Below are 13,901 nucleotides of genomic sequence, written 5' to 3'. Positions count from 1 at the left end.
GTTTACTTATGTTTGTTTGATCAAAAGAAGAGCATAAGGAAATTCATATACAAAATTTAAATTTTGTCATGTAATATTACTTTATAAATAACACATCCAGAGATTTGCTGGTATTTAATTATTTTAATCAATGTACTTATTAGGAAATGTACAAATTATTAGCATGCAACAAACAAATAAGGCCACAGTGAAGCGAGTTAATGACAACAGTATTTCCTGTTGTGCATTTTGCATCATACAATTTAAATATTACAATATATCCACATTTCTTTTATCACTGTGGACGTGGTTATTGAAACTACGTGTAATTACATTTAAGCTGCTAAAGATTCATAAAAACTGTGAATATGTTGCTGTTTGTGATGAATTTAATTAAACTTTTTTCTCTTTTTCAGTAAGTAAAATTGTGAAGTCCTTCATATCTATTCCAGTTACAAGTAAAAAATATATATATATATATATATATATATATATATATATATATATATATATATATATATATATATATATATATATTTAAATAATTAATTTGTTGAAACTGCAGGTTTTATAGATCCTAATACACAAAGTTAATGCAAAACTGTGCATGCAGATGCAAGTGTAACTTTTTAAAGAGTAGCTGTCACATTGTGAAGATTTCTTTGAAAATATTCTTTTACTGCTGCCTCCATGATACTTTTGATTACATAACATTTTAGACATTTATACAGCATTTGATTAGTGATGTACTGCACACATAGGACCATCATTAAGGTTGCCAAATTAATAAAGACATCAAAACAGAAAATCTGCAGTTCAAACAATCCAGAGTTTGAAGCACTTTTTTTTTATCACTAAAGTACATGTATGTGATAATTATCCACAATAAAATGAAACAATACACAAAAAGTTTACAAAACAGTCTGATGTAGCCATAAAATTCTAGGAGGTGAATTGAATTTTGATGGCTCTACTTTCCTTTAAGATGCGCAAGAAATCTGATCAAGAACTGCATGTTTGCACAAACAGCACAATAAAATACTCTCTCTCAAAGAGAGAGAGTATCCTTGTATATATATATATATAATGTGCAAGTTCAGCTAACAACAAAATTGTTTTGGAGTTACATATTAGCAAGGGATCCATTCTGTCCATTCTGTGTTTGCATGATCCTCTTCTATCCAGTTAGTTCAATGGAAATCCACTGAAACTAACAGGGATGCTTTGCCTCTTGACATAGTAGTGTAATTTGATGTATTGGCATTTACTGCACCATTTTCTTCTGCAAGCTTTTATCTTCACTACCTAACATGCAGCTCTGACCCCAAATGTATTTATGGTTTAGGTCAGGCTGGACCAGTAGGGTCTGCACTGGCTTGATTTAGAGACTGTTGCAAGTAACAGATCAGCATGGCAGCACCCCTGTTTCTCACATCAGCTAAGAGAACTGCAAACTTCATGCACCAGCATGCTTTATTTATTCTTGGTATATGGGCTGTATGAAAGGCACAAGAACAAATATTTATTAGAATAACTCAGAGTGGTAAAAATGAAAACTCACTGTAATAGTTTATGTGATGTGAAATTAATGAATACAAGTGATTTTCAGTCAGAGTTGTATAATTTTGTAAATCTGCACACATGATGGAGCTCAGGACTCATCCTGGGGACAGCTGTATTACTCCAGATGAATTTACATTTAAATCTGGAATTCGGGAGAAATTGTTGCTTTGAAGAGCATGTAACACACTTCTAGCTGTCTGATCCTGCTGTCACTTTGGGATATTTAGAGAATTTAGCTAAAGTTAATGCTGTGCCATCATTGCAAACACACTCACCATTCCTGCTGCTACATGATGACTACGGGACTGATGAGGTTTTTGTAAAGCTGTAACACAGTCTAGAGCCTGATCTGATCAGCACACCCAAACTCTCAGCTGCAAATTAGCCCTGTTGGAGAGAGCTCCAAAAAAATGCTACACATGGCTGCTATGATTATTCTTAGGGCTATTGTTACTAGAGCAGTCACAGGGAGAAGAAGCAGGATATAGTCTAACCACACACACGGAACAGAGCATGCTTTCATAATTTTCATTCTGCAGTAATGAACAAGAAAACTGATCTCATGTCAGCCTCCTTGACATGGTGGGGGAAAGAATCAGGGGTCCGTCTGCGTGGACTGTGATGGGCTCGCTGGAGGACACAGAGGCTGGAGAAAGTGTTTGTACATTTCTGGGGCAGGACCCTGCGGGGGTGATGGGATGGGAGTGTCTGGTGATGCTGCAGGAAGAAAAACAATGACAGGAAGGTTTTAGTATATTTTACATGTGGATAAAATGTAAACGGTGTAATTATTATAACCTATTCATGCACTTTTTAATTAATTCAAAATTAAATAAATGCCCAAATGAGTGACTGTAGTTTATGCAACTGCATGCATCATTTCAAGTTTTTATTTTTTGTTCTCAGGGATCTTACCTATTTGAGGAGTGTGAACAACAGGCATGGTGCTGATGACCAGTGTGTGTCCAGTTACAGGGTCCTGGGCCAACTGGGTGTGTGCTGGGTGGTGCAGGTGTGTGGGTTCTGTTGCTAGTCCTGAATATATAACACATAAAGACGTGTTAGGGTTGTAACCAGCTGTATAAATGATGTTTTACATAATTAATGCTGAAATGGAAGCAGCTCTGACAGCAACATGCTAAACTAAGTGCTACTACACTGCATCAGATTGCTAATGTTGATCACTCATAAGAACCCATGGGAGATCCCTTTTTTTTCTTTTTTTTTTAATTGTCTTATTTGGTGAATTTGTTTTGTTTTAAACTTTTGTGGATAAACTGCACCACTATCTGCTAACATTCGCATTAGTAAATATAATATTGCCTCAACAAAATTGGCATAGCAGCAGGTTTGTTGTTGTTGCTGTTTTGTGTGACAACATGGTTAAAAAAATGCTGCTTTTTCTGCACACTGTCATCTAAGACAAGTTGTCATATCCAGGAGATGTTTTTTTTTTTTTTTTTTTAGAATGCACGATGAAAACTGCGGGACATGTTTGGAGATGACTTTTTACTTCTTTTCACACCTCATCTTATGCTTGAATTGTTTGTCATGGCCCACCAGAGAATATATTTGATGAATTCTAGCTTTAACTTCAGACTATATTATTTATACACAGTTTGATATGCATGCAAATATCCCTAGCAACACATCATGTAGCCTGTATTGTCTATTTCAGCATTCCCTAATATATAAGTGGATTATGCAAAGTCTCTACCTCCTTCCCCACAATCTGTAACTTTTTAGTGTTTGTATATATCCTAGAAAACTTTACTGAACATGCCTGTTTCTTCTCTACAATGCTTCACACTGTTCTCTACACTCTCTTCTGAGTAACTGTATTGTTAAAGGTCACCGTATTTGTATACAGATTTAAAAGTACAAACACAGGCAGTCTCACCTCCCAGAAGCATCTCATGCAGCAGGTTGTCGATCTTGGCCAGGCCACAGAGCTTAATGAACTGGAGCTGTTCAATCATCTGCCAGGTGATGCTCTGTAGGGTGGGCAGCAGGAGTAAAAGCTCACCAAAACGGCCCCTGGAGTCGTACTGACGGTCATTTATGTAATCTTCCAGACTCATCTGAACCTACAAACACAGACACATACAAGGCCAAATACTCATCACTGTCCGCAAACTGTGAATTTGTGTTTATAGACTTTGTGGATAAATGATTTGTACATGTAAAGTAAAGGAAAGAACATAGCAAGAGAGCCTGACTCACCTGCAAACGCATGGCCTTAATCTTTGAGGGGTCCCTCAAAGACTTTGCATCTGCAGATCAGAAAGCAAAGGGGGGGTGGGGTTAAGATAGAAAGGAATGAAAAAACAGGAAAAACCAGATCCTCACTACAGTATACCAGGAAATCAGAATATGGGTGAAATTGATGGAATGATTTTGGCCAAAATGGGATGTAAAGGCAAGATGAGGAGATTATGTGAAGGAGAAAAAAAAGGGGACACAGGTAACATTAAAATGGATCAAGGTTAGTGGTCACACAAGACAAAGACGAGGGATTGGGCTATATTATAAAATATAGTCTGGACACTTTTTTTTTTTATTACTTACATTTCAGCAATACCAACAATGTTATATTGCAGTAAAATAGTTTTTTTTATCTTTTTTCTTTACTGTATTTTTTGCCATTATTATTAATCGGAATATTTTTTTGGTCTGTCAGCACATTACAAGTCCATAATGTAACCCTGATCTCAGAGGATGATGTTGTGATATCTGGAATTGCAAATTGCAATCAAATCAAATTCCACATGAACTCCTCCAAAAGACTTATCCCAGCTCAGATGTTTACCATGTCCCATCTAGGATGCCATAGTAACACTGTAATGCAACACAGCACACTAATGCCTGTCCTGTGACATTGAAAGAAAGGAATATTAACTTGTGACCACGCATTACTAACGCGTGAGAACAAGATAATTAAGTTGTGGCCACGTGATGCTAATGTGTTGACAACTTGTCCAACTTCCTTTTTATTGTTTCAAACCATGCACCTTAAGCATCTAAATTAAGGATCTATATGGCATTGTGATTAATCATAAGACAAAGTATGCTTATTAAATAAATAATAAAATCAAAATTGTCCATAAACATGGCTGCTATGGGCATAAATTCCTATTCATAACTAACATGTGGCCACAGGGTAATTATATTGTTTCCATGCGTTAGTAATGAGTGGCTACAACTTAGTAACACTTGGCCACACAATGGAATTTATTTTCTCTATGTCACTGGATGGGCCAAATAATAATGAAAGCATTGTTATGAATATAAAATGTCTTTTTCTGCATGTTAATTGCCCTAAATGTTAAATTATGAAACTATAACTAAATTCAAATTACTGCAAATAACGTTTGGTAATGGAGAATGTTTTTATTGAAAAACCAGGTTGACCACACACATACCCAACCTGATGCAAAAGCAGAATCACCTTAAATGTCTGGTACTACATTGGATCAGTAAAACTGTTAATCTATGTAATAGTGGAGGTGTCAAATTACAGTTCTGAGGTTGTTTATTTATTTTTATATTTTAGCTACCCATTAGCAGCCACATGTTTTACATTCTCAGATATACCCAGACCATCATCAAGTACCTAACAGCCAAACAGCCAATCAGTACTGGGTATAGGCTCCCTCTGGCTGATCTTACCACCTGGAAAGTCATTTCCAGGTAGCAATTTCAATGTATTTGGTAAGTAATGGGATGGACCTTCTTTCTATAATATGGTGAATCATAATATTGGCTATGCAAAGTGTTTGCCTTAACACTTTCAGTAAAGAAATGCCTTCTGAGGACTGATGCCACTTCAATCTTCACACTTAAAACATGTGCAGCTGCCACTTGTGATAGTTCAAGCTGAAGCACAGACTGATCGTTTAATGACCGCCATCTTGGGAGAATTCATCTATCTTGGGATGTACACTCATCCCAAGTGTACATCCCAAGACATACAGGAAAGAGTAAAGTGGTTACTAGCATTTATTAAAGAAACAACCCTCACAAATGGTCTAAAAGGCTGCTAGGTTAATGTACTTTCATTTTTTACATATTACCTGGGTCAAAGAAGACAATTGCCTTAAGAGCTGCATACTCATTGTCATCTATTTGAATGTCTTGAAACGGCTGGACCAGCTCATCTAGGACTCTGTTGGCTACCCTGCAAATCTCAGGTTCAGGGCTGTTCCTGTGAATCGCAAAGCCATTACCTGTGGGCAAAATTAACATATTTAGTGGTGATGTAGAGAAGAGTTGGCTGGAATAGAAAGGTATGTGGATGTGAAAGAGGTGGGGTATTTTTGTGTATTGGGTTTTTTTTTTTTTTTTTTTTTTTTTAAGCCATCAGGGGCTATTTCAAGGTTTTAGTCAGGGCTATGGAAAATAACTGGAAAAGCTCCTAAGATGTATGGCAATGCAAAAAATATGCGTTAGTATTTGTCATTGAGAACTTTTTGTCTACAGTATAATGTTGGTAAATGTCCCAACAATGAATAATGTCATTTACAAAAACACCTTTGAAGTCAGAGAGAAACTTAACGCTTTAGTTAATCATTCTTGGTGTTCACACATCAGTGCTGATTACACCACACAGAAATAAGATGCCACTCTAGTGGTCATTTTCTACCTAAAAGTAGGAAGTCCTTGAATGGCATTGACCTTTTGGCAACCCCGAGCAAGAGGTGTTCACCTGCATGAGCCCTGAGCAAGCTCACCTGGGACACACACACACACACATACAAAGTTAAACAAAGAAAACAAACTGCAACATCTTAATTTTTGCTCTGACATACATGAAAAAAATTTGAAGTGCATTGTATTTGTAGTTTTAGAAAGCCACATTAATATTTTTGTTTGACAAGGAAGGATCTTGTTCAATTCAAACTAAATTCTGATTTAAAAGATACAGATCGCCCTGGTTTATATCATGTCCCATTACCTGGTCATCCAGTGGCAGCTCTCCAAATGCAGGAATATATTTGGCCCATTCCACCAACACCAACAATTGCTGCCTCATAGAGTCACAAACATCCCCTACAGTGGCCGATTTCAGCTCAGATATGTCTGCCAGTCCTGCTGGAGTGGTGATCTGCAGGAAAAGAGGAACAAAAACTGCAGTAAAGTAACACATGACAGAGCTAACATACAAACTCCGGTCTTTAAGATGGGAGTTAAAACGTCATGTTACCTGTTGGGATAATGATTCTGCTTGTGCCAAAACAGTAATAGGTGGCAGGTCTTGGGAGTCAGCGATACTTCTTCGGGAGCTGATCCGATCTCTCTCGTTCTGTACGGCTAACATTAAAAAGCTCCAGTTGCATTTTTGGAACAATTTCAGAAGAAACACAGAACTGAACTTTCAAACTCTGATACTGAGCTGCAGCTTACAGATTTGGGGAATTAACTCAAGTTGGTATTTATCAGTGGTAATATTTAGGTTATGTGTGTTCAGGAGGGGGTGTCCTGAATAAAAATGATAATAACAGACACTGGAAGTTAATATTTAGGAAAATAGCCATACAGGCTGGCATCAGCAAAGAGGAGTAAAACGTTAACCTGTTGCAATCCAGAACAACATGTTTGAATAGCGCATCATTACATGTCATAAAACTCTGTGCCAAGGTTATACCCCTCATAAATGCACACATGCACTCAGTAATCACGTCTTTTATGATCAAGCTCATTTTGACTATCTTAAAGAAGCTTTGAGATTCTGTGACGACAGTTTTCCTTTTTGGTGCCACCATTTTTAACCCTGTCTTTGTCTCTATGACAAGAATAAAAATCCTTGTCATAAAAACATTTAAATGCACTGAAAACTAACTATATAATTGAAATGAGGTAATATTTCTACAAACTGAAATAAACAAAATTCTCCTTTCTATCTTTACAGCGCCAAAGCTATCTTTTCTACAATGTACATATAAGAAAATATGATCTGTTTGTTGATGGGTTATAATAACTTATCACTCACTACTTTCTGTTTTACCTTCTTTTTTCATTCCAGCTCTGAAGCATTTGTTGAGTCTGCAGAAACGACACTGGTTCCTCTTATCTTTATCCACAATGCACTGTCTGCTGAACCTATAGATGACAAACACATTATAGAAAAGCTTTACAGAGGAAGACCAAAAGCACAGTGACATGCCATAGTGTGACTAGATTTACCAAAACCTGCGCATGACAATAAGTCATCAAAGCATGTGCAATTTGGCATAAATGTGCAGATACATCTAAATGCATGTTTGTACACACTTATGCATGAACATTATGTTGACTTAGTTTTGCCGATGCATTTTTTCAAAACTGTGTATACAGTATGTGCTCATACAGTGTGTCTTGGTTGTACCTGCAGGTGTACACGTGGCTCTTGCGTATGGAGCGTCTGAAGAAGCCTTTACAGCCATCACAGCTGGACGCCCCGTAGTGTTTGCCTGTAGCTTTGTCTCCACAGATCGCACAGTTACTGCTGAGCCCTTCTGGACCAGGGTGGCTCGGCTCTGTTGGCATGCTGTCTGCAACATCCGAAAACACACAAACACAGCTAAATATACTTGCATGTTCATCAACAAGAACACTCAAGCATTTTCTACATTAGCACAAACTGAATTTCTACAATATTTTCTTGTGAGTTTTGATTGACTGAGTGGTAATTCCTGCTGTTAACAGTTATTGTTACAACATGCTTTCCAGTTTGGGTAACTATAAAGTCATTTGTGTGTTCATGCAATCAGGAAATAGAAAACATGCCAGTTCAGTTATCAGGAACACGCAACAGTAATGGTGCTTGTTTTTACTGGCGCCTCTTTAATGTCATAACAATCAAAAAGGCTATCACTAGTAACAATAATTGAAACTATAATCATCATTACTGTCTGCGTATTTATTGTTCTATCCAGCCAAACACAAAGAGCACAACATGATCTTGTTGTAAATGTAAAAGCTTGATAGACTGACATCCTTTCTGCACCTCTTTCCTCAGTCCCACACCAGGGCTTGTCAGTGTGAGATGAGTTAATGTTTGACTTATTCTCTGTTCAAGTGCTGATGTGACATCACCATATCACTGAGGTGGGTGCTAGTTTGGTAAACTATCTTTATGGCAGTTACCTTCTGCAAAATACTTTACTGCATTGCTGCTTGTAATAGCTTTAGTTTCTAAGTGAATTGCAGTGTTTTTTTACTTCCTTGCTGTTTGTGAAAATCATGCACAGTGACATATGAAGGTTTGGGCAATGATTCGCTGAAAGCATTTGACAGAGCTTCAGTTTTACATAAGATTCAAACGGGCATCCAGCTCATCAAACATTTAGACTCCAACATCTCAAACTCAAAATGGACCCAATGCAGAAGTTTACTCAGCTTTCTTGGCTGGCACTTAGTAACAGCCGGGTGGTAAATATATACTTATATATAAATATAAGTATCACAATTCCTAACACTTCTACAGGCAGGAGTTTTGTTGTTTTGGGGATTTTTGCTCATTTTTTCTTGCAATATAGTTTTGCCTTGCCTCCAAAACTCTTCTCAGATATTTCCACAGATTTTCTTTTACATTTAGGTTTTAAGAATATGGAGAACTTTAGGCCTTTTGAGATATTCCATTTTGAATTTGAAGATACGTTTGGAGATATTTTTGGAGATATTACACTTTTTTTTTTTACACATGTTTGCTCTAATTACATCCACTTTTCCTTCATCCAGTGAAGTCCTGAAAAAGCAGTTTAAGAGACAGTCATGTTATTTCCATTATGTACCGCCTTTAGTCTTTTTTTCTCCATGCACATCTTTGCTCTTTGTAGGTCAAAAGTTCATTTGGACTCCATCAAAAGATATCAATAGGCTCATTAAGATTTTCTGTTGTAAACTTCTGACACTAAATTTGACACTCAGACACATGAGCTTTTATTTTGATGAGTTTCCCATGAAGATCATATTTTTGCAGGTGTCACCGCACAGTAGAACAGTGCACCTACACTCCAAAGTCTGATAAATCTTCCTGATGGTCAGCTGCTGCCAAAAAGAGTCTCAGTTTACTGCTTTAGTAATCCTACCAGTAATTCTATTAGAAAGATTTCTGGGTTTCCCAGACTAAAACTTCCTACAAAGCTCCTTGAACTACAATATATATGAACCTGCTCTGATATCATTTTGTTGTTTTTGCTGCTGTGTGTTGCTTTGCAGGAATACCTTATGTTAATTAAAAGCTGTGCTGCTGTTTGTAGCTGCTGATTGTTGAGTTATGGTTTGAGGATTCACCACATCTAAAAAGCTTGAGTTTTCCATTTCATCAAGAATTCATAATCCTAACAAAGTAATTAAGAGCTGAGACTTTGATAACAGCTATGAGAGCACTCTAGTGTTTTTTTTTAAGCATTATATATTTTATTTAAAAATGTTTATAGGATCATTTTATCATTTACTAATACTACTTCTTCATTTAAATGAACAATCTAGAATCCTGGTAAATTGTCTGCAGTTTTCTTAGCTCATGAAACATTGCAGGTATGCAGTGACAGTAATGCAATGGGTGACCCTATAGAACCAGTTGCAAGATACTTTAGATCCGTATATCAGTAAATCAGCTGGTTTGAACAAGTTCATTTTACTAATCTGCTAAGGCAAAATTTAAAATGCACATAAATACAGTAATCTGTATCCAACAAAGACAGAGACGGCCTACCGTACCGCTCTTTTTTCCCTTACAGTCACAGATACATACACATATTTACAAGCACTAAGCATGTGGAAATTATGCTAAGATAACTGGAAGCCCACACCATTGGATGATATAAAACAATCGTGTTGACCTGTCGCTTTTTTAGGCTGAAAGAAAGTGTAAAAATACAGATTTCTCTCCTTTCTGTAAATAGCTGCTCATTTGCCTTCAGCTCCTCTCACTACATCCACTGCTGTAACCATCACACTTCCTTTCCCAGTTCTGAGTGTGATGAATCCTTCTAGATCAATCTGCTGTTTTAAAGAAGGGAATACAAATCAAGACTCCTCCTTTTTCTCTGTTTGCATCAGTTACCCACTTTATTGTGAGAGCTGTGTGATTGAGCTGCTTGTATCTTTGTACAGTGTATGAAAAATGGTGTGTCTATGTTTACTGTAGATGTGTTTAATTTATAAATTGTCATGGTGTGCATGACTGATTGAGCAAGTGAACACATATCAAGGATTATTTTAATTCTCTTGCATGCCTTTTGTGGGTTTAGTGTCACTTACCCCCTCCCCCATAGAGCACTTCTGCATTCTCAAAGCCCAGAGTGCTGTATGATGGATCCAGGCCTTCGCAGTAGTTAGCTACTTCCATTTCTAACAGCGATTTACTCTGAGAAGCAGGAGGATACTTCATTCCTGTTTCAACTCCTCTTCTCTTCCTTTCTTTTTTGTCTTACTGTCTATTTCATCTAAATGCCACAGATGTGACATAGGGAGATCCTTGGGATATCATCCCATTGGATTGGGCCGTGGACAAGGAGAGAGGCGGAGCTAGAGCAAAGACCTCTCACCTTATTACACCTGACTTATCTGTCCTTCTCTCTGACACTTATCACAAGTATGAATAGATAGGAAAGGATTTATTTTTATTTTATTTTCTTGTGTCTCCATTTGTATTCTGTTTTCTGTACAGTAGACTTCAATCAGATTTTGGAGGACAGCTTTTGCTATTTGTGCAAACTGTACAAGCTTGTGCAAGTTTGTGTGTGCATGAATATCTTCGAAAGAATGTGTGTATATGTGAAAGCGTGTGAGGCCTTCTTATGATTCCTAATCTAATCAATACTTTAGTAATATGGCACCTCCACCTCAGCAGATATAATCTATAAAGACACAAAGTGAAATGGAAAACACTGATAACTACTTTTAACTCTTACACACTCACTCAAAAAAAAACCTCTGTTTAAATTAACCATTCGTTTATATATTTTTAATTCTACTTTTTTTTTTATTCATACAAACCTCATTGTTCTTTTACTTACATCTGTTATCAGCTAATAGAGTTCATTTTCAGAGTCATGTGAAAGACTTGGTGCAGACACTTGTTTGAGATCTCTAACTGATAAAGCATCTCATTTTTCATGAGTAATGTAAAGAGAGGCAGAAGATTTCTAAAAAAAAAACACAAGTAAAATAAAACCCCTCCCTCCCCACTACCTTCCTCTTTTGAGGCAAATTATTCTCTTGGCTAATAACTAAATACCCACCCACTTACTTTATATCAAGGGTTTTGTTGCAGTAAATCTTACTGAAAAGGAATCTATTTGAAGCATTGTGTGAAAGAATGCAGTAAATGATAAAGAGATGGTGTTATGGGTGATTTGATGCCCTTGATTGGTAATGAGTGGATCAACCAGAAAAGCAGAAGAGTACATGAGCGGACATGAGGTTAATGTTTTGTCACAGTTGGTATAAGAACACACATAACTGCAGATTACTGACTGAGCATAAAGAAAAAAAAAGAAGTGAGAATTTCTATGTATAATGGTGGGTGAAATGTTCATAGACATAGGCAAGAAATGAATTTGTGGGTGGGGGCTGGGGACTGATACAGAGATTATATTTTAACCAGGTAGTAAAGTTAGGTCTCCTGACTCATCACGTTTGGAATAAATGAAGAATTTACTTTTTACAATCATGTTTTCTGCCTTCAGACACGCTGACGTTGTGGCAGTTGAATCAGAAGCTCCAGGACAGACTTGTGCGTATGAAGAAAAGAGTTAATTAGTTAGCTGTGATGAAGTTGGTTAAACATACATAGAGCACCCTCACCTTTAAGAGCAAAGACAACAAGCATAGTGATTCAAGTACTGATTCTCTTTTCTTGAGGGAAAACATACAATATATACATATATATAAACTAAAGAGCTTTTTGTGTTATTTTTAATCATACAACAAACTTTCATAAACCCTCATTTAAAACATTTCAGAGCAAGACTTAATAAGAAGCAGGGTTAACATGTTCATAGAAACAGGTATTATGACTTCTTCCAGGACACTACTGAGAAACGTTGCTTCCGCCTACCAACCAAATGCTCTCTGCAGTCATAAAACCCCATGCTAAGAGGCAATATCTATGTGAACTGGCCATAATACCACAACCTCTGTTTAGACTGGAGGTTTTAATAGTCACAGATGATGATCAGTCATTCAAGTCACTCTTGTAAACCACTACTTCCTGAAACCCGGGCAACAGTTAAGTTCAGCAGACTACCATTCACCTCTAAATCTCTACATTATCAACTGCGTGTTTGCATTGATATTGTTTTTGCTCAAGTTCTTAAGTACAAGAAATCAGTTTAACCACAAAGATTTTTTTTTTATTTAAATGTTAGAATAATATGCATATGACAAATAATTTCTTCAACTGTAGTAAAGTGTCTTTAGACAACCCACAAAGATTTAACATTATCTAATCCAACACATCACACATTACAGCCTCAAAAGTCAACTAACAACACTCAGAATGTCTTTTTATGATTTATTCACTTATTACTGCATGAATAAAAAGTGTTCAAGCTTCTTTCATCTGAGAGCATTGATCACACACTGTATATTATGCCAATTTATTGGTGATTAGATTATAAGAGTGAATATATTTTTCACTCGTAGTATTGTGTGGTAGTAAAAGTGTTGATCCATCAGAAGAAAAACATGCAATGTGAACTGAGCAATCTGTTGCTCTTGTTTATGTCCTTGTATGGACAAAATGGGTTATCACATGATCTTTACAGCACAGTATTTGTGACAAAGTGAGTCTATCTTATCTGTTTTCCCATGTCTTTGCTACAGGACATACTGTAAAGCGGCAACTGCAGTGTGTGTGACAACCATAACCAGCGAAACACAAAACCACGTGATTTAGAGGAACTTCTTAGTAAACTTCCTTGCAAATTGATTAAGGTAAGCCTTGCTTTCACTATAACAGCTGCAAAACATCTTAATATTCTTACTCTTTGAGTCTCTTTGTGAATATCCTACATTTCAAAAACCGCATGCATTAGAAGTGAAGCTTGACTTACCTGTGTTTCTGTTTCCGTGTGGTATGTGCATTTAACCAGGTGTGCAGCTGTACTCCGACAGTGATCAGCTCTCACAGTGCCATTGGGCTAAGGGACACTGAGGCTTGGAAAATGGTAAAGGTGTTGGACAACATTAAAAGGGAAGGTTGGAGAGCTAAGCAGCTTATAATTCATGAAGCGACACATTGGATGGCGCCACCATAGCCCTGTCATTAGATCGATTTACTAAACAAACTCAAAGTAGGGTGGGGATGTTAAACAGTAACCCAGAGCCATAAAAAACGAAAAGATCACCAGGTGTGTGTGTGTGTGTGT

General features: G+C 36.9%; 1 protein-coding gene across 2 annotated transcripts; it reads right to left on the bottom strand.

Moving 5' to 3' along the window:
* Positions 1 to 511: 511 nt before the first annotated feature.
* hnf4g (hepatocyte nuclear factor 4, gamma) lies at positions 512 to 13,775 on the bottom strand. 2 transcript variants are annotated; one of them, XM_041968635.1, is made up of 11 exons: positions 13,587 to 13,775; positions 7,907 to 8,072; positions 7,547 to 7,641; positions 6,746 to 6,852; positions 6,497 to 6,646; positions 6,185 to 6,272; positions 5,616 to 5,768; positions 3,766 to 3,815; positions 3,443 to 3,629; positions 2,458 to 2,577; positions 512 to 2,259 (listed from the first exon to the last, which is right to left on the bottom strand). In XM_041968635.1, exons 1-11 carry the CDS (start codon positions 13,615 to 13,617, stop codon positions 2,138 to 2,140), a joined length of 1,269 nt encoding a protein of 422 aa, XP_041824569.1. In that variant the 5' UTR covers positions 13,618 to 13,775; the 3' UTR covers positions 512 to 2,137. The 2 variants fall into 2 exon arrangements, with proteins under 2 accessions (XP_041824569.1, XP_041824570.1); XM_041968636.1 differs by lacking the exon at positions 13,587 to 13,775 and adding an exon at positions 10,789 to 11,394.
* Between the last annotated feature and the right edge of the window lie 126 nt (positions 13,776 to 13,901).

This window comes from Melanotaenia boesemani, chromosome 18 (genome assembly GCF_017639745.1).
Source record: "Melanotaenia boesemani isolate fMelBoe1 chromosome 18, fMelBoe1.pri, whole genome shotgun sequence".
NCBI lineage: Eukaryota > Metazoa > Chordata > Actinopteri > Atheriniformes > Melanotaeniidae > Melanotaenia > Melanotaenia boesemani.
The sequence above is the reverse complement of the archived record's forward strand: the minus strand, read 5'-3'. Positions and strand labels throughout refer to the sequence as shown.